Source organism: Clytia hemisphaerica, unplaced genomic scaffold (assembly GCF_902728285.1).
Source record: "Clytia hemisphaerica strain Z4C2 unplaced genomic scaffold, Clytia hemisphaerica genome assembly, whole genome shotgun sequence".
NCBI classification, from domain to species: Eukaryota; Metazoa; Cnidaria; class Hydrozoa; order Leptothecata; family Clytiidae; genus Clytia; species Clytia hemisphaerica.
The window spans coordinates 1,760,558-1,781,452 of record NW_027104389.1 but is presented as its reverse complement, the minus strand read 5'-3'; the positions used below and the strand labels follow the sequence as shown (position 1 = coordinate 1,781,452).

General features: G+C 35.5%; 4 protein-coding genes across 4 annotated transcripts; all 4 read right to left on the bottom strand.

The window, feature by feature from the left end:
* Positions 1-2,029: 2,029 nt before the first annotated feature.
* On the bottom strand, positions 2,030-4,368 carry LOC136819583 (uncharacterized). The gene is made up of 3 exons (XM_067075817.1): positions 4,197-4,368; positions 3,672-3,763; positions 2,030-2,828 (listed from the first exon to the last, which is right to left on the bottom strand). Exons 1-3 carry the CDS (start codon positions 4,342-4,344, stop codon positions 2,604-2,606), a joined length of 465 nt encoding a protein of 154 aa, XP_066931918.1. The 5' UTR covers positions 4,345-4,368; the 3' UTR covers positions 2,030-2,603.
* A 256-nt stretch (positions 4,369-4,624) lies between these two features.
* Positions 4,625-16,101, bottom strand: LOC136819571 (85/88 kDa calcium-independent phospholipase A2-like). The gene is made up of 12 exons (XM_067075808.1): positions 15,783-16,101; positions 15,373-15,568; positions 14,917-15,073; positions 9,997-10,274; positions 9,493-9,678; positions 9,122-9,281; positions 8,261-8,488; positions 7,761-7,911; positions 6,859-6,989; positions 6,513-6,695; positions 5,702-5,823; positions 4,625-5,334 (listed from the first exon to the last, which is right to left on the bottom strand). Exons 1-12 carry the CDS (start codon positions 16,079-16,081, stop codon positions 5,107-5,109), a joined length of 2,319 nt encoding a protein of 772 aa, XP_066931909.1. The 5' UTR covers positions 16,082-16,101; the 3' UTR covers positions 4,625-5,106.
* Positions 16,102-16,366: 265 nt separating this feature from the next.
* Positions 16,367-17,573, bottom strand: LOC136819570 (D-altritol 5-dehydrogenase-like). Its single transcript, XM_067075807.1, has one exon. The coding sequence runs from the start codon at positions 17,556-17,558 to the stop codon at positions 16,515-16,517; it is 1,044 nt and encodes a 347-aa protein (XP_066931908.1). The 5' UTR covers positions 17,559-17,573; the 3' UTR covers positions 16,367-16,514.
* A 279-nt stretch (positions 17,574-17,852) lies between these two features.
* LOC136819569 (D-altritol 5-dehydrogenase-like) lies at positions 17,853-19,044 on the bottom strand. The gene has a single exon (XM_067075806.1). It carries the CDS (start codon positions 19,032-19,034, stop codon positions 17,961-17,963), a length of 1,074 nt encoding a protein of 357 aa, XP_066931907.1. The 5' UTR covers positions 19,035-19,044; the 3' UTR covers positions 17,853-17,960.
* Between the last annotated feature and the right edge of the window lie 1,851 nt (positions 19,045-20,895).

Sequence of the window (20,895 nt, the reverse complement as noted above, 5' to 3'; positions counted from 1 at the left end):
TTTGCGAAATTAAATGTCTTTGGAAATTCTTGAGAGGGCAATACACTCTTCTCGAGATGCATAAATTTATTGTTGTCCTCGTTTTCAAACAGATTTCATTGCTATGAAATCATACATTTAAACCAATTTAAATCCCCAAAAGGCAAACATTAACTCTAAAACAAAAGTACTTGAAGTTCAAAATGTCTCATGAGGTGTAAACAACACAATTATCATTGTGAATATGTAATTTCATAGCAATGAAATCTGTTTGAAAACGAGGACAACAATAAATTTATGCATCTCGAGAAGAGTGTATTCGCGAAGGTTTGTACGCCTATCTAAAGTAATAGAGTAGTAGGGTAGTTGAAAAATGAGGCTCGGAAAGTCAGATAGTTTCGTGAGCAATAACGAGATTTTTCGTACCTTTAGAAACTAATGCTTTCCAATCTCATGCCGGTTATCACGGGGAAAAAAGCAGGAAGATTCCGTAAAAGTGACAAGAAACTTCCTACGGCTAACTATCCAAAAGTCTGCTCAAGAATCAAATCCTTTTCTGAGTCTTGCTTGGTTTATCTGGCTCAACAATAGACCTTCTCATAAATTACGTCACGAAAATCACTTGCCTCGTTTTGAAATTATTGGCATGATGATCAACTCCAAGCGGATTTTATTAAAACTACTTTCTATTCATGAAAAAATCATTTAATGTTTCAAGGGTCATGATCACCATGGTAATTGTTTGAATACGAGGCAAGGTCATTTACATACATCATAATTTTAAGATTCAACCAAACAGGATCGATTCGATTATAAATTGTTATTAAGTGAAGTCGGCTGGCTTGTTAACCGCATAAGAACGAAAAATTTCGAATGCAGAACAACGACAGTATGCATACGACTTCGTTTGTTCGGAATGGAAGTTCCCTTCGCCAGAAGCAGAATAAACGTTTTCACCAACACAAAAAGTACAAAAAATAGCTCTTCGACTCTGACGACATGCTCCCCAGATCAAGGGAATTAGAAAAATTTCCTCTAAACACATTTTTATCGTTTCTTCAAAGTATGACCAGATGAGTGTAAAGTGATGGAAAAACAGCTACTTGAAAAAAATGGAAATACGGCTTGTCATGTAACAGAGGTCTTTCGCTCTGAAAAGAGGGCTCGGTTAATGGATTTATTTTACTGTTGGGGTAACCAGAGAAGCTGGTTTTCTATTCCATCTCATTTCTCTGGCATAACGAAGAAATTGGAAACATATTTTTTTCTTACAGCTTCACTCATATTTTTGACGGTAAAAGTTCAAAAATTGTATAGCATTTATACTTTAATGGGATAAATTTTCGCGGGGATTAATTTTCGCGGATTTGGGTGTCATCCGCGAAAATAAGTCCCATTGGAAATTTGAAAAAGGTCCATCCGCGAAAATTAGTTTCCGCGAAAAATTTGAATTTTTTTTGCAATCCGCGAAATTTCTATTTTTATCGTTTTTTATTTTTTTTTCTACATGAGGCAGCCCTCGAAAAAGGTCAAATCCTCGATATGCTTGTTAGCAAAAAATCGTTTTCCTCAAAATTTTCTTCACAAATTTACAAACTTGGAAGAGGTATTGGAAAATTTTTTATCTAAAGTGATCGCTTATTGTTAAAAGCTTTTCAATTCAAGAGGGTAATCCAACTGGCTTGAAATTAAACATTTAAAAGGATATGTAAGATTTTTTCCCAAATAGGCTGTGAAAATTTAGCTCCGCACCATGGAAGTTCAAATTCAACTTTTGATAGTTGTAATACATATCTCTTCGCCCTATTCCAAAACACCCTCTTATTACTTGAAAAAAAAATTCTTAATTTTCCTGGAAAAATTTTATTTCAATGTTTTGACCCTTTTCAAAAATTTTAATTTGTACCCCAATCCGCGAAATTAAATCCCCGCGAAAAATCAGGAAATCCCTCATCCGCGAAAATTAATCCCCGCGAAATCTTAAAATTTCGCGGATGAGCTCAACCGCGAAATTTAATCCCCGCGAAAATTTATCCCATTAAAGTAATAATCAAGTTACTAAAAAAATATTATGCCCTTCATTTCTACCTCATACAATTTTCGTTTCGTCTTTCATTCTCCATCTTTCTATGGTAACATCTTGGTCACAGATCCGGTCGGGTCCCACCCATTCTCCATCAAAAAATTAACAGAAAATCGTTGCCAGTGGAAAAATATCCAGAAATTCCAACCTCAGTGATTTTATCCCAGTTGGCAAATAATGGAAAAATTGCACTTCAAACCCACCCCACTGACATTTTTGAGCTGAGGCTGAATTGTATCGGGCACTGAGACAGAGGTGTATAAATGAAGGCTGAAAAAACTAAATATGAAAAGAAGCACTACTACTCAAGAAAACCAGCGTCTTCCTGCGAAAATTTTCCATTTCGACGTAAGTATTTTGACATTGTCTTTGAGTGTTAATTAAATCTCTTGAAACGATTTCTAGAGGTATGAAATAACGATTCAGACTTCTGCAATGGAACTGACATTCATCCAACATGTATCATCATTTTATTACATTTGAAACGTTGTGAAAGATGTGCTTACACTTTCACAAGCGACCAAATCATCTTCCCTGTTTCTCACTTCGTGCGAACAAAAATGGTCTTCTCTTTCTTCCGACTTTGTTTATTCCATTCCCCAAAAGCTGCCCCTTCTTCCTCCTCTTCATTGTCGGCGCCGGTATTTTTACCGATGACGTCATCATCAAAGAGGATAGACTTGGTGAAATCCATGTCATCATCCATCTCGCCGTTGGAGGCGTTTTGTTTTCGTTTGGTGTCACCACCCATCAACAAATCCAATAACTGAAAAAAGAAAGTAAGTTTTTGGTGACTGCGACATTTGAGTATGAAAGATAACAATTTTGCTCTAGCTAACTGTTACTAAAACTGCAATAAAAGGTAACTATATTCAAGCAGCTTGGATATCTCAGTTGGCTATTTGTGCAATACCATGTTCAGTGACAATACAGGTTCAAACCCCTGGTGGATGCTACCGAAACCTCATCAATGTTCGCCTTGGAAGATGATGAATGAGAAAGTAGTGCATTTCAACGTTGTCTCAAGGAGTTTGAAATGCACAGTAGTCATTAGTCATTAGTTGTGATTCAACCATGTAGATGTAAGATGGTTCAAGCTTTTCGTATAAGTATTAGGCAAATAGAATATCCCTGTTTTCCATGACTATTTCAAACCTAATTTCGTTTCACTTGTTGGTACCCAATAAAAATTTTCATTGGCACACACATTGCACCCAGGGGGCGGGATAACTTCATCGAGTTAATTGGCACACACATGGCACCCAGGGGGGGGGGGGGGGATAACTTCATACGAGTTCATTTACAAACACATGGCACGGGGGCGGAATAACTTCATAGAGTTCATTGGCACATGCATGGCACCCAGGGGGGGGGGGAATAATTTCATATGCGTTCATTGACACATGCATGGCACCCAGGGGCGGAATAACTTAGAATGATACAAAAATACTCAAATGTTTACTTCAAATAATAGTTCGACAAGAATTCTAATTCACTGTAATTTAATCAAAAATTTGGATTGTTCTGATCCTCAGTGTCAGGATTATCCACAAAAATATGGGATTTAAAACCAGGGAAGGGAAGCAATGTTCACACAAGAAGTGTCTACCTTTCTTTGATCAACAGAGCGCTTATTTTTGGGAATGGCTAGCGATTGTTGGTAATTCTTCACATTTTTCTCCAATTGTTTCTTCTTGTTCACTGTTCAAATTAAACAAAGAAAAGTTGGGAAATCGAGCAATTCAGGGGTTAAGTGTAGGCGAGTGTCTTAAAAATAAACCAGGAAATGAAAGATAAATGAAGGTTGAGATCGGTAAAAAATATGGCTCTTTCGCTTTAAAGGTTTTATTTCTACACAAGTGTTCTCGTTTCATATCAGACACATATTTCATATCAGGACGGTGTCTCCCTATTGTTATTTTGTTAAATTATTTTCTTTTCCTCTTTCTGACCAATCAAATCCGCGTCCGTGTCAATTCAATGTGAAAAAGCTTGTAAATTAAAATTGAAGAGTAAACAAATGATATCACTCAAACCTTTGATATTTGAAAGATAAATAGGAGATTCTAATATTGTCCGGGGGCAATAAAAAACAGGCAGGTTTTACATAGTGATCGGGCGAAGTAAGTCTTACATGAAATTTGCTTCTTAACGATGCTTGTGTTCTTCTTTAGTGATTTGTTCTTCTTTCTATTGTTCTTTTCATTTTTCGTTTTTTGTTTCATGTCTCCATCCAAACCCAAAGATAATTGCAGACTTTCAAGTGCAAGTTTTCGTGACATTTTTTTAACTTTTTATTTATTTCTCTGAAAAAAATAGAAATTCATTTAGCAAAAATCTTTAAAATCAGTGACGTGACGAGGAATTCTTCAGGTGAGATGCTACTTATCAGTGAAAAATTTAATCTCAATGAAAATATTAAAAGTTGGTTTCACACGGGAAAAATATGTCCCTAACTACAAAGTACTCTCGGGTACCTAATAGATAGGGAGTCGGAAAAATCAGGGTTAAGGGTACTAACTCGACAAAAAATTAGCGGGAGAAAATTATCCATTTTCAAGATAACTGTGGTGTGACCTGCACAACCCTCTGCAAAACATCTGCGAATTATAATCGTCATAACAATATTGTAACATTCAAAATGCGTCATTATAATTTAATATCAAATTTACAAAAATTCTCGTCGTATAAAACACAACTCTGAACTAAACTGAAGCCTCGTGTAAACAGGACACTAAAAAGCGATCTCTAATCGTCTTCAAGAAAGCCAATGGACAAAGTTTTCAGACCTCTATTTAGACAATCCTATCGTCTACACAAGATCACTAAAAAAGGGAGTAGTTTAGGAGAGGCGTGATAAATTCGGGATGGAGTAAGCTAAGCAGTGGCGGAGATGTTTACATTGTTGTTTCAAAACTCTGCCGCCACTTTTTTCCTGTGAACCGCCCTGACGCCCTAACTCTTTCCCGCGTTTGCTGACCTCTAAACGGACGCTAGCATCGTCTAACCTCTATATCTAACACTGTTGTTTGCAAGTGTAAAAATTACGAAACTTTTCGACACGTTAAAATGTCGGCTAAAGACTGAAGTTCTACGGTGTGTTTGAAAATAAACCGTCTGGCTTCGATAATCATGCTCAAAAGGATTCGATCATCTTTTTCATTCAACTCGATTTCTGATTGGAGGATTGGGTTGAAGCGAACGTATTTCGCACCAATCATATCACACCAATTGTTCGCGCGGTCGGAGACATGAAAATCACACGCAGCGACCTAAAACAGAAATTCAGAATATACAACCCTGCAACGTCTTCTGACACATATACAAAATCTGATCGGTGGCAATAGATATTTTGGGTAGATAACTAATTTAAATAAAACAATTTCGTCATTACAAAGCCACATGGATGTGGTGCACATCATGAAATGAATAAATTTCTCGGATTCTACATTAAATGCTCAGTATATTGCGCGATCTGGTATCTTGAATACCAGAGTAGCGAGTATTGTTAAGGCGTTGTTGCTATTGGAAACTATCGTGTTTTCACCAAAATGTTTTAAGTCTTCGTGCTAAGGTCACCTGGGGAAGATGTCATTTCTCAAAATTTTGAAAGATACAAGATGATGTCGCCATGGTTACCTGGTCGATAAGGAGGTCAACGAAACCTCTCAAATTATCCACCACTTCGGGCGTGTCCCACACAGAAGAAGGGCGGTAGAGGTCGATAGGTCGCAATACTTTCAATGGTAAACGCCCCGTGCCTGAAATATGAAATGGCGTTGAAAGAAAATGAAATAGACTGAAATACTATTCTGTGCTTATTGTAAGTGGTAAGTGGGGGGGGGGGGGGTTATTTTCCATTGTTTTCGATTTTTTCAACCCCAATCACTTTATAGTGATGAATTTTTCTCTTTGTATTACAATGAAGTGAATACAGTTGCTCTCGTGTTGTCTTCTAACCACCTCTTCCCACCACTTCTAGCCACCAGAACCGTTGGAAAACCAATGATTTTATATGACTTTTTGCCAAAAAGTGTCAAAAACCTTTATTTTCCATGGGAAATTCACTAAAATCATTTCAATATCACGTAATTATGACCCCCCCCCCATTTTATGATTTTTTTCATAGTTCCACCTGCCCTGCTTATTCTACCCCATACAATCAAAGCACAGAAGAGTAAGAAATTAGAACTATTTAACACTATAAACTTAAAACTTGAGTTGTTTATACATGAACAAGGTTTGAAATATTTTGACCATAAAGTGTTTTCATCCCAAGGTGCTATCTTAAGGGACTGAAATTTTGGCGGAAACTTAATTAGGCGGATTTGGTCAAAATCTGCCAAAATTTCTTCCTTTAAGATAGTTGTTCGTTAAAAAACGTTGTCCATCAAAAGACAAAGAGTTGTATATGCGTACTCTAAAAAAAGGAAAATTGAAACCTTTTTACCGATAGAGAAGACAAGTTTGAGTTTGTTTTCTTCTTTCTGGTGTTTGTGATATTTATTGATTTCCGCCATGGCGTCAAGGGTGGGGTTGTTTGAGATGAGCCCGCCATCAAGATACCGCCCCGTGGAACGAAAGTATGATGGTGCTGAACATGAGCTTCTAACAGCTAACCACATCTTCTGATCTGATGATATAAGGAGAATGAATGAAAATATTGATGAATGGATGAATGGATGAATGAGTGAATTAATGAATAAAGTGCATTAATGAATGAATGAGTGAATTAATATTTATTCATTCATTGCTTGTCTACAAAAGACCCAAGGAGGAAGAGATATTGAGATCACCTGAACATTGTGGAGGTCTTGGAAATCTGGCATCTCTCATTTGATAATGAGTATCGTACGGGGCGTCATAATTTCGAAAGAAATGTAACATGGCGGGCCGCCTGTCCGCCATCACAGCAGGTATCAGGAGTCTGCAACAAATGAAGGTGATTGGCTTTCTTAGCAAACCTCAATTTTATGTTGGTCATGACCTTATGAATGACTTGCAGGTATCATCGAAATACCCTTAAACTACTTTCCTTTAGTGTATATTTTCGCGGGTCCTAAATTTTTGCGTGTACTTAATTTCGCGAGTTTTTAAGAAAAATTTCGCGAAATTTAGTACTGTTCAAATTTTTCTAAAACACAAAATCTGTAAATTAAATACACGCGAAATATTTTTAAAATAGGTCAAAAATTCTTTTTACATTGTGTTACTATTTTGTCACCATTTTGTTGCAGTTTTGATACTTTTTTTCGCCTAATACGTTTCAAGCAAAATCAGCCGTTTTCTTGTTTTAAACCTTTTCTTTAAAACATCCAATTAAGTGAATTGAGAAATTTAATATAGGCGAAAAATTCCAGAAAGTGACAATCGCAAAATTTAGTACTCGCAAAAACATGAAATTGAAAGAATTTTGCGAGTCGCGAGTACCCGCGAAAATAGATACACCTGAAGAAAGGCTTCATTATTCAGACTCATTAGCGTCGGCACAAAATTCTTGGTTCTATAGTAAGTAAGCACTTTTACGTCGGCAAAAGCCATATTGACGTCGGCATTTGTGTCGGTAATATCCGAATGCTGACGCGAATTAGAATGACTGTAAGGGCAAAGGAAAGGGCGACAAATATGCATAATGGCCAATCGTTAATGACATTCACCTGAAACTATTAGATAGTTCGGGACAAATATGATAACAAACCTAGGGTAAGAGAAGCTATCCATTCGCGTGTTTTCACCGAATTCTTTGAGAAGGAAATCATCCATAAGTTCAGTAGAATAAGGGCGGATTCCTGTGAAACAACTCCTTCCAAGACGTAAATAGGCTCGTTGACAATGTCGGATGTTTCTCCCTATGAAGAAAATAGCAGTTATAAAAGTCCTAGGGTTGATGAAATGGGTATGGTCTAAGTCAAAAACGGAGTTAATTCAAAAGAAAGCATTGTGGTTTGTTTAGGCTACTATAAACTCGTCCCCAGATCCCAAAAATTGAAAGCTTTAAAGTACTTCCAAAGGAGGAATAATTCGATTAAAATTTTTAGACTAAAATTGGGAGTGGTATGCAGTCAAAACACATAAAACTTAGCTTTAGAAAATTTGAAAAATCTCGCACACCTTGGCACTTCAAATCTCTCCAGAAATATTGCCTATAAACCCTGGAAAATGGGCCTGAAAACACCTAAGTTAGAATTCTTCACATACCCCTACATAAACTGGTGGACAAATATGAACCGGTGCTGGTTCCAGAAATCCAATCGAACAAGTTGTAAATGGGTTCTTGTGCGAGGTGTTCAATCATGAGAAGAATTTCCGTCAAAATCAACCCCCTGATACCTCCACCGTCTAACGTCAATAGTGAAAGATGACCGGTTTTCTCACGGTAGATGGATTGTGTCCGCTCTTCCGTTTGCGCCAGACACCCAGGTACGGCTGTAATGAATAAAAATTCAGTGGACTATGAAATGTTAGATTTTCTACAGAAAAATATTCGTTGTTGAGACCGAAAGGTCAGTTTAGCGGCTAAAAAGCTATCGTAATACATCACATTTGCAAGTCTGAAAGGCTGAAAAAAATTCATTTTTGCAAGAACATTAACCTAAAACATGCACTTTCTGGAAATCTATTAGAAAATTGAAACAGGACGGTTATACGTGAATAATTAAAGGCATAATCAGATTGTTTGAGATTTTTCGCCTGAATAAACTCTCTATGGTTTTGAGTAAAATTGCCTAAGTATTTTTGTCTAATTATATTTTAAAGTCGAGATGTCACAATTTGAAATTTCTGAAAATGGGTTCTCACACGGTTCTTACGTTTAAATTCTAATGTTTTTTACTAAAAGTAAAAAACTTGCAACTGAAATATCTTGACTTTGGGAAATAGTTAGACAAAAATATTTTGACGTTTTGCTCAGAACAATAGAAGGATTCCCCACATGTCAAATATTTCATACCATCTGATTATCCCTTTAAAACAACTCTTAGATTGAACATAACAGAACAAGAGGGTAAGATACGTTGACAAATGGCTTCCTATCAAGAAAGAAGCAACTTCCATTGATACCTTTCCCTTCATAATCAAACATGCCAAAAAGTTCGTTCAGATCAGAATAATTTGTAGAAGAAGTGTCCACGGATTCCAGGGGTGTTTGACCATTTTTGTTTTTCAAGGAAGGATCGGCGCCCAATATTAACAAAGCTCTCGTCAAGTCCAGGTCTTTCTCCTGAAACAGATAACAATGTGTATCTCAACAAAAGGCTTTATCTTTTAAAAGTTGTTGGAAAAGAAAATTGTCTTTTTTTATCTGTTTTTACTGAAATTTTGTTTACAGAAATCACATGCTAGAAATTTTGGGGTTGGGAAGAAAAGACTTTTGGTGAGAAAAATCTAACTCTTTTAAAGAATGAATTCCGAACATTATAAGAGCTACATACCTTGACGGAAAAATGCAAAGGTGTGTCCCCGTCTTTGTTTTGTGCATCAATGTTCACCCCATGGCTGATGAGAGAGATGACGGGTGAAAGGCGTTGTCGTTTGATCATTATGTGAAGGGCGGTTTCTTTGGCGGTGTTGCGGGCGTTCAGGTCGATCATATCATATGCTGTTAACACGTCGATTTGCTGAAGATGGAAAATAGGGCGGTTTACTGAGCCGCCTGACTAGAAAGCTATCCAGTAAAATGTAAAAATAGTAAGATACCAAACTATTAGGATGTCAGTGCGGTAAGCTTAAATCATATATTATTGACTTTGAAGAAGCATTTTAAAAGGCTGAGCTCGGATATTTCGTCATTTAAATTATTCAGTTGCTTTTAAAGTTAGTTTTGAAACTCACTTATAGAACAGCTTGGAAGCACTCTAACGACACAAACTCGCATACTGGTTATTCAAGCACATCTCAATTGAATCTACAAATACAGTACAACATAAAAAACTCACATCCGTATTTTTGGCCCAATGCAACAAGGAACCAGAGTACTTCTTATCTTGCAGCTTCAAACAGTTTTCATCGTGCTTCAAAAGAATCCTTAAACAGCCTAAACTTTCATGTTGCAGGGCTAAATGTGCGGGATAAGCATGCCCACACGGGATGAGATGATTGGCACCTTTTTCTAACAACATCTTAAGAACACTTTCTTGCGACAAACGGATGGCGACGTGGATGGGAGATTCGGTGTATCTGGTGATCCCTTCAATACTCTCCTTCAAATCAAGTCCTGCAAAAAAAAATGCGTGAAATATTCAGTTGTTTAGGCTGCACACATCCCCTTAGACTATGTTATAGTCTAAGACGAATCACTATCTAAGAAAAAAGCCCAAAGCCGAAGAGAATTCGCGCAAACGGGTTTTTTTGCCGAAAGGAGTTAACAGTCGGTAGAGTTGCCAGTCTTAGACTATACGATTTTGGCACAAAATACAAAAACAGCCCAAATCGTACAAATTCGAGTTTCCGTATGCGAGGCCAACTGTGTTCGGTATTCGAAAAAATCAAAACAAAAAAAAAGAGGCGGGAGAGAAACTGAGATAAAAAAGAGAGTGCAGTTCCAAGAAATATTATAGTTCTCTTTGGAGACCCTCTCCCTTTTATTCCCTTTATATATTCTTGGAACTACACTCTCTTTTCTTAGAAAACAAATTTTTATGAACAGTCATTTTTTTAATAAGTTTGTAATTTCTTTGCAACAAGGATATCTATCTAAACTTTTACGTTATAAATTTCTTAAAAACATCAAATCATGTAAGTTTGTTTGTTTTTTTTTGCCTGAGGATTATATCTTTATATTTACCCCTTTTATATATAAAATTCCATGTAAATAAAAAGCTATAGTATATTCTCCCCACCACCATTGCTCAAAGACAAAGGAAACGTATAAAAATTATTGACAGTTTAAATACTTGCAATTTGTGACTTTCCTTTTTGATAAAAAAATATACAGTAGTGGATGAAAAATCTTATGATAACTCCAGAAGACTGGTGTAAATTTTTCCAGGTCATAATCTCAAATTATATCAGAACGTCAAGTGAAAAATTGCAAGTCATGATAACATATTTCAGTAACAGTCTCAATTTATACCAGGACATTGGTAAAATATTCCAAGTTATAATCTCAAATTGTACAAGGACGTCAAGTGAAATATTCCAAGTCATAATCTCAAATTGTACCAGAACATCAAAGTGAAATAAGTTATAATCTCAAATTAAACCAGGACGTGAAGTGAAATATTGCAAGTCATAATCTCAAATTGTACCAGGACATGAAGTGAAATATTGCAAGTCATAATCTCAAATAGTACCAGAACGTCAAGTGAAATATTCCAAGTTATAATCCCAAATTAAACCGCGACGTGAAGTGAAATATTCCAAGAAATAATCTCAAATTGTACCAGGACGTCATGTGAAATATTCCAAGTCATAATCTCAAATTGTACCAGAACGTCAAGTGAAATAAGTTATAATCTCAAATTAAACCACGACGTGAAGTGAAATATTGCAAGTCATAATCTCAAATTGTACCAGGACGTCAAGTGAAATATTCCAAGTCATAATCTCAAATTGTACCAGAACGTCAAGTGAAATATTCCAAGTTATAATCCCAAATTAAACCAGGACGTGAAGTGAAATATTGCAATTTATAATCTCAAATTATACCAGGACGTCGTGAAATATTGCAAGTCTTAATCTCAATAATAAACCAGGATGTTGTGCCAAATATTTCATTTCTGTATTGTGCTCTCTGCAAATTACTGCCATATTTTCCCATGCATCCAATTTCTGAATTTCTGATATTTACCTAGAAAATTTAGAATAATAATCTGATAATTTTTACAGGTACGACTAGGTGACTGAACTTCTCGCAAGGGGGGGGGGGGTCAAGCAGTTAGTACAAGACATCATGCCTACTAAGTGATTCTTTGGAGGAAAGAGGCCACACCACCACCCTTTGACAGTTAGTATGAAATATACTAAGTGATTTCAAAGGAAATTCACTAAGGACCACCCCTTAAAACCTATCAAACGAGAGTGTGATATTTACTTTTTGTCAAACCATGTTCCCAAAATTGTTTTGAAACAGTTATTGATTTGGTATGATGAATTAAAATGAATCAAAAATTTTATTTTAACACAACGCTGTACAGCGATATATGTACAAGAGTTTCAAATAACGAAGTACTTCTCAATTGATACAATAATGAAACACCGTAAACCAAAAACATAAACATAATATGTAGCGTTCAATCAAGGCAGAAAAAAATACTTTTTCATGATTTATAAAGAACAAGATTACGAACTTTTACAATTTCAAAATCGATCTAAGTCAAGAAAATAGTAGCTTCAATGTTCTACAGGGGAAAATCAACTGACTTTTTTCTTTTATTTATCAATCTATAGTTAGGGAATTCCCCTGATATAGTGTTTAACTAAAGGGTAATACCAAACAAACTCCAAAGGGGAAGACTTAAATGTCTTAGGTTCTTTGATTTCTCTTATGGAGGGGGATTTCCCTGATTGCTTTTAGTATTTATTTTTAACATTTTTCTAGAAAAGGTAAAAAAGTAGCACTTAGTATTCATTTGTACTAACTGTTTTCCTAGATTTTTTACTTGACACCACCCTAGCAGTCACTTAGTACCATCAAGTACTAACTGATTTTGAAAATTTTGTAGGTATACCACCACGGTACTAACCGGCATGATGTCTTGTACTAACTGCTTGACCCCCCCCTGCTTCTCGACAATTCAAATCAAAATGTGAAAGTTTTCGAACAAGAAGTATGTTAAAAGCAGTCTTTTAAAGTCCACAATTGAAATTAAGTACTTTGTTTGACATTTTTCAAAGTTGTCAAAGAACTGCTAACACCAGATGGAAATAACTTTTTAAGAGTGGAGATATGAGGGTATTCACATATCTAATGAAACACTGCCTGTCATTCATAGGATTCATAAGAAATATACAAACTGACTTACCTACTTAGTTCTTCTGTGTCTTTTTGCTGTATGTAGACTTGTTGAAAAATCATTTTAAAACAGCTTCTACAGAAGCATACTTGAGGAATAAGTACTCCCTTAAACTAAGTTATCTTGTAGTCTCAATAAAAAAAATGAACCAGGAAGAAAAAATCCATAATGAGCTGGATTTTCACAGAAAAACCATAGATCCATCTTGTCCTTGTGTCTCTTCCCAGTGACCAGCGTGTTTTTGATCGTTTGAACCAAGCTCGGCCTTTAAACTTAGGCGGTTTTCACCACGGAGCGACTAACCAGTCTCACTGGTTAGTCCAAGCAAAACCGCAAAATCTTTTTTATGCCAAATAGTCAGGTTGCTGGACCTCAAAAATTTCAAGTTTAGTTAACCTCACTGCGAAGAATCTAATTTAATGCACATTTTATTCTTAATACTTTACTCAAATCATTTCCCTTTACTGGACATTCTAATAATACCTTTATCCAAAGTTATAGAGAAAAGTTTTACAAGAAATACTCTTAGTGTTGACAGTGAACTTTCTGACGCCATGTTGTCTTCCCTCTTTGTGTTTGTAATAGAATAGAATGTAAATATTAAAACGTTCGAATTCTTAGACGGGGGTAAAAAATCACACAAAAAATCAATTTTAATACTTATTAAACGCACGTAAAACTCAAAAGGCACTCTGATATTAATTCTTAAAATCAAAAGAATTTGAACTCATCAGACATCAGAATACGATTTAGAAATTATTTTTACTATAAATACAACATTGTCAAAAACACTAACAATTTACCAAACCCCCGTTTTTTTTTAATAGATACGAGTGTGTAGCAATACATACAACTTTTCGAATGCGAAATGGTAGCTAAAGCTTTGAACTTTTTTTATAAACAACAAAGTCATCCCTGTCTAAATAGCTGCAGAAGAATAGCTACCTTATCGGGGAAAACTTCGTCGGGGAAAAATATTCGTCACTTGGCCAAAATTTTGTCACTTTTCTTCGACGAAGTTTTTTCCCGATAAGGTATCTAATATTGATTGAGCATCTTTCGTATTGATGCTTATTGATAATTTCAAAATAGTCTCCTAAAGTGTAATTTTTTAACCGATTTTTAAATAATTTAGTCTAGAGAAAGTTTTAGAGAAAAGTTGGTAACAGACGAACTGACGGACGGACGAACGAACGCAGGTTAATTTATAGGACCTCCAGGTAGGTCCAAAAATGTGACTGATCATTGTCCTACTTTGCACTTGAAGCAAAATCACAAAATCTAGAAAAAGAGTTATCGTCCGTTTCTTCGAAACTCTCCCGCCGATTTTTTTCCGTATACCGCCATAACGCCATACCGCCATTTTTTCGCGCCTTTACTATCACTGTAACGGACGATAACATCGTCTAACATCCCCTCTGATATGTTTTGATATAAGGGCTGCGCTATTTTTTCCCTTTTTGATTATGCGTCATAGCAAATAAACAACTTCCTTTTTTTCTTTGTTCAATGAATGAAAATTCAGAATTATGAAAACATCAACACAATGACTTCATTTTTTCCTTTCTTTCATTGGATGTAACGAAATTTGGATACCCCAAATTTGGAGTAACTCACGGACGGGAATTCAATACACGACACGCAACCCATGCGGGCTGATAACTGATAGGCTAGTTGTTTGATATAAAAAACCACAAAATGAATCGTCATCGAAGAGCAAACTTTCGTAGCTGTGGGAGATTTGAAGCAAGGAACTGAACCAAATTCATATGAATATAAAGTAGTTTTGTAGTAGAAGTAGTAGTAGAATATAAAGTAGTAGTTTTGAAAAGACGAACAGAACCAAACATCATTAAAACCTGAAAGCAACTATAACTTAGTAAGCATCAAATATCCTGTCACCTGTTTTATGGATTGAATCGACGGCAGCAGCGACACTTTCGAAGAGTTCCGGATGTTTTTCAGTGAAAAATTGGACCGGTAACGTCCCTAACAAATCTCTTGCAAAACTGGGTTGTTCTTTCAACACCAAACCAATCGTCTCCTCTTGATGATGGCTCTAGAAATAATGTGTTCAAAAATGTCAGAAACCCTTTTTTAAATTCAAAACTTAAATGAAAAATAAGGAAGGTACATGCTGCACTGACGCCCAATCTTTCTAAGTTAAGAAAATAGGTTCAAGATACACCGTTTTCACTTAAAGCGAGTGTAGAAACAGTTAATAAACATCTTTAACATTTCTTGACATAAAAACCTTCAATGTAAAACATGTTTAAGTAAATTATGAGATGCTAGATGATTGCTAGGTTATCTCATCCATAGCCCAAGAAATGCATGAGGAGGGTTCACATAACATACCTTCTGTCGATTGAAGGGTATCTTCTTGGTTGTGTTTTGTTTTGTTTTGACATTAGGGAGATTCAGATATTGTGCTATTCTACCATCATCCCATTCACGATTCTGCTTGTTCAACTTCAAGTAATTCTTCAGATTTTCTGGAGTTTGAACGCTTGGGTAGTCTTCCACGAACGGAAACAGAATGTCAACTAATTCACTGTAAAAGAACGAGGGAATTAACATTTTTATAAAATGCAGACATACAGCAAGACAGAACTTTAGACAATATAACAAAACTGAATTTTTTCAAAGGTTGAAAGACTTTTAAACAATGGTAAAACCATCAAAACAAGGTTGAATTATCTAGAACTATGAGTTAGGGGTTGTATTTCTTAGGTTGTCTTTTCTATTGATGAAAAATAAATTCTAACTTGAATTTCTGTTCAGCTTCTTTGACAGCACCATCAAATCTTGCAAAGTTCAACAAATACTCTGGCTTGCTTTGGTTGACCAGCACAAAGACATAGCAATCTTTCTCAGTCGCATAGTTATTTAACAAATTATCCTCTAAGAAATGTTCTTCTGTTTTCTCTTCATTCTCAACCCGTGGAACATTATACAAACGAAAAACATCTTCATATTGTGATGTGGAATGCGAGTTGACCAGGATACACTTTTCGTATTCCGTAACTTTTTGTTCCAAAACTAATGAGCTCTCTGAAGCTCCCATGTTTATTTATTTTCCTTCATCTGTTAAAGGAAAAACAAAACAAATGTATTTATTATACTGAGTGAGTCAGCAAAAAAAGTCAGAGCAAATTGCTTTCATTTCAAAACCACCGAAGATCGAATTTTGAAAAAACCCAACAAAGTTGGAAAGGGTAAAGAGTAAGAGTAAGAGTATCAGATATCATTCAATTTTTTAACTTGTTTTGATAAGCAAAATAACCTCGGACAAAACTTCAACATTTCCCCAATAAAATTTAATTTTGAAAAACATTTTAAATAGAACATTACAAAAAGTCTCAGGAATTACAAAAAATACAAAAATACGAGAAATTCAAATATTTCGTTACAAAACATACATGTATAGAAAACTCTAATCAAAAAAACTAGTTACAAACCTCTACAACAAAAAAAGTAAAATCTAAAAACTTTTCTAATTATTCAACATTAAAATCCAACTTAAAAACCGATTTAGAAACTTGTCCATTTTTCAATTTCTCTAAAGCAACAGTATAATCTTGAAGGGTGAAAATATCAACACCTAGTTTCTCGTAAGACAAATATCTCTCCATAGCCTGTACGGCACTGATACTTGCTTCAAAGGTGAAAGGGTTGATGAGCGAACCAACAATTTTCAACTCTTTAATGAACACTTCAAAAGGGTTGATGTTTATTTTGCTTTCTTTAGGACACACACCAAATAAAAGGAGAGTTGCACCAGAGTTTGTCATGTTAAATGCTTCTTCAATAGCTTTGGGGGAACCTGAGCAATCAATAATCAAATCAAACCCATCTCCACCATCTTCAAATTGCTGTAGAAGTTGATCAGGGGAAAACACTTCTAAACCTAACTCCATATTTTTTGCTATTTCTCCTCTGTCTTTGCTTATCTCGCTCAAGTTCATTTTGCGAAAACCTTTGTAATGGAGGAAGGAGGACCACAACAAACCAATGATACCAGCCCCAATGACAAGGATTCTGGCTTGTTGGGAAACAAATTCAATCTGGTTCCATCCCCTCAATACACAAGAAATTGGCTCAATGAAAATCCCATTTCTGAACGGTATTTGATGAGGAAGATGATAGACAAGGTTTTCTGGGACACGACAATAATTTGCCCAACCACCATTTTTCCATACACCGATTGCAGTTTGGTTTCTTCCTTTGGTACAAAAATGAGGATTCCCTTTACGACACCATGAACATTTATTGCAATTATTGTTTGGATTCACAACAACGCGATCACCAGGCTTAAAAGTTGTCACAGATGAACCAACTTTTTCAATAACTCCGGAGAATTCATGACCAAGAGTCAACGCTTTTGTTGAGGATGGAAACTCTCCAGCAATAATATGAAGATCTGTTCCACAAATTCCTGAATATGCAACACGAATCAAAACATCATCAGGATTGTTGACTTTTGGAATGGGCTTTGTGATGATGGAGAGTTCATTATTATATAATTGGAGAGAATCGTTCATTTCGTTTTCTCATACCTCTAAAATCAAAACAAACATGTTGTAAAAACACTTTTCTGGGATATTTAGATAAAACCTGAACCTTGATTTTAAACTATCCTCAAAGGGAGTTGATTTGAGCTATTTCATAGGCTTAAAATTTTAATTGGTCTGAGTAAAACAACCAAATCTTTTGACCTTTTTTATTTCTAAAGTCAAGGAAAATTAAATTTTTCACCACCAAATAACTGATCTTTATAGGTCAATGACCTCAAACGAACTGTTTATCTCTCTAAAAATTAATAAATAAATTAACCATTTTGTAAGAGATCAGAAGACATTAATACAATAAAAATACAATAAAAAATACAACATAAAATAATACAAAAACAATGAATAGCAAAAATTTCAGTGGCGAGGGAAATGTTAAACCTTTGAATCAAGGGAGTCATCAATAACGAACAGTGCCTTGGAGACAACCCCATTTTTCAGTGCAGTGAGAGCTGACGAGTACTCGTGTAATGGAAAGGATTGGATTCCTAGCTTTCCAAAATCCAAATATGCACCAGCCATATCTTCTGTTAACCGAATTGCGGTTGGAAAGGTAAATGGATTGATAAGTGATCCAATAATTTTTAACTCTTTGTTGAAAATATCAAAAGGATTCAACTCAATTTTAGAATCTTTTGGGCAGCAGCCAAAGATAACAAACTTGGCTCCTCTTCTAAGCCAGTTGAAAGCTTGCTCGATGGCTTTTGGAACACCTGTGCAATCAATGATAACATCAAAACCCCAATCGTCATCACCGTTTCGAATCGATTCTCTTTGTTGACTGACCAAATAATCAGGTAAAGCGACTGTGAAACCTAAATTCAAAGCTGACACCATGTTGCGTCGTTTTTCAGATATTTCACTGACAACGATATTTCGAAACCCTTTAAAATGCAACAATGTCGACCATAAAAGACCAATAATTCCAGCACCACAAATGAGAATTTTAGCTTCAGGGTTGACTTCTCCTAATTGATGGAAACCACGACAGATACAAGAGTATGGCTCAACTAAAGCTGCTAAGCGTAATGGAAGATTATCGGGTACTTTATGAACAAGACAAGAGGGAACTCTGCAAAATTGTGACCAGCCTCCATTTCTCCAAATACCAACCGTAGATCTTAATCCTCCTGTCTTGCAAAAATGAATTTGTCCTTGGATACAATAGGAACAAACATGACAATTATTGTTGGGATTCACAACAACGCGATCACCTGGCTTAAAAGTTGTCACAGATGAACCGACTTTTTCAATAATTCCAGAGAATTCATGACCAAGAGTCAACGCTTTTGTTGAGGATGGAAACTCTCCAGCAATAATGTGAAGATCTGTTCCACAAATTCCAGAATATGCAACACGAATCAAAACATCATCAGCATTGGTGACTTTTGGAATGGGCTTTGTGACAAGAGATAGTTCTTTCTCAAAAAGTTGCAATGAATCGTTCATGTTGATTGTTACCTTAGAAAGAAGATGATGAGGGTTACATCTATATGTAATTTTTGCACAGAAACTTGCTAGGATATAAGGTCTTGAAGCGACCTATTTGTTTTTATATTTCGAAAGTAGACATACCAACTTAGGATATGAGGCATAACCATTCAAGCTGATTCAAGCTTTAAATAAAAACAGCAGAAATAAAGTGGCAATAAAAATGGATTTAAATGTTTTTGCAATTATAATGGTCTGAAAATACTTTAAATAAATGAAAATGTTAGAGTCTTGTATTTTTGTATATTCACTATCATAGAATTAAAGCAATTTAATTTTATGCATATAAAGAAAATGTGACCATCCATGGGAAAAGGATCACTTTTGTTTTCTGCAGAAAATGGATCGATCCATTTATTCACTAATTCATGATATGAACCATTGCAATGTCTTCCACGGACCTAACAGCTGATTGGTTGAAAGTGATGTATTGACAGATTTTACGTCACTTACAACCAATCAGCTGTTGGGTCCGTGATGTAATGTCAGAAGACATTGCAATGGTGCATATCATGAATACATCATCGATAGAGTGATTGATTGATTTTTACTGATAGAGCTTGAAATATTACCAATGAATTGTTTGGTATCGGTAAGAAAGTTCTATCAGTAACCTATTGGTAAAGTACTGGTAAAACTATTGTTAAAGTGTAGAAAGTATTTTTGCTAGTTACTTTTATCAAAGAGCTGTTGTTCAGATTTTACTTTTTTGCTATTCTTTTTATTGAAAATTATTCGACCATTCAAAAAGTACGTACGCTCAAAATTGGTGAAAATTGACCACCCCCTCCCCCCTTGTACGCTCTCGTACGCTTTGGCATTACCTCCCCCCTTTCGCGTACGTAGGCTTTTGAAATGACCCCCCCCCCTCAAAAAAATTTAGATCGTATTAAACAGTCTATACAAAGATAAATTAGGAGATTTGGAGAAAAATTAAAATAAGTTCAACTTCTGTTTGTCTTTGTTGACGATATAATCAGAAGAGCTAACCAAACTTTGACTGAAATTTCGTTGTATTGAAAAATGTCAAAGCGTACGTACCTTTCTACCTGACCTCCCCCTCCCCCTCGTACGCTTTCGTACGCTTTTGGTAGTACCCTCCCCCTCCTCCACCATTCAAAAAGTACGTACGAACTGATTTTTGAATGGTCCCGAAGGATCTTTTGAAGAACACTCCTTAGAAAAGCGTAATGAAAAGAAGATCTGATATAACCCTGTCACACTTAGTGAAAATCTATGTTATCATTTTCAACAATATTATACAGATGAGACCCGGATGTGCCTCATTTAAAACTGGCAACTGGTTCAAAATGATGAATGAATAGATTCAGAGACTAACAATTTCCAGACCTTATGCTACCTAAACTATCTTATAGATAGATAGGTCACATACAATATATAAAATTTACTGCATCCTTAAAGGATGAATGTAACTTTATACTAGGTGGGATGGGGAGATGTGTGAAGGAACAAAACCTGGAAGTGTCCCTGTTTCCAGGCCATTTGTGATATATACCCTTTGTAGAATATGGCTTGGTTTCCTATTCACAGATTAGAAATATATAGAATAAATTGATTTTTACTATTTGTTGCTTTAATATTTATTTATGAACTTAGGCTACATTTTTTAATACTTTTCATTTCATTAACTATAATTTGTTAACTTTGTTAAGGTTTTTGCTAATCAACAAATAGAAAAAGAAACCTCAAACAGAACTCTAAAACTTGCTTTCAAGAGCAAGAGTGCAAAATTGATTAATGGAAATATTATCTAAGACCTGGTCAAGAAGAGTTCTCACTGGCCTTCCTCTCATTGAAA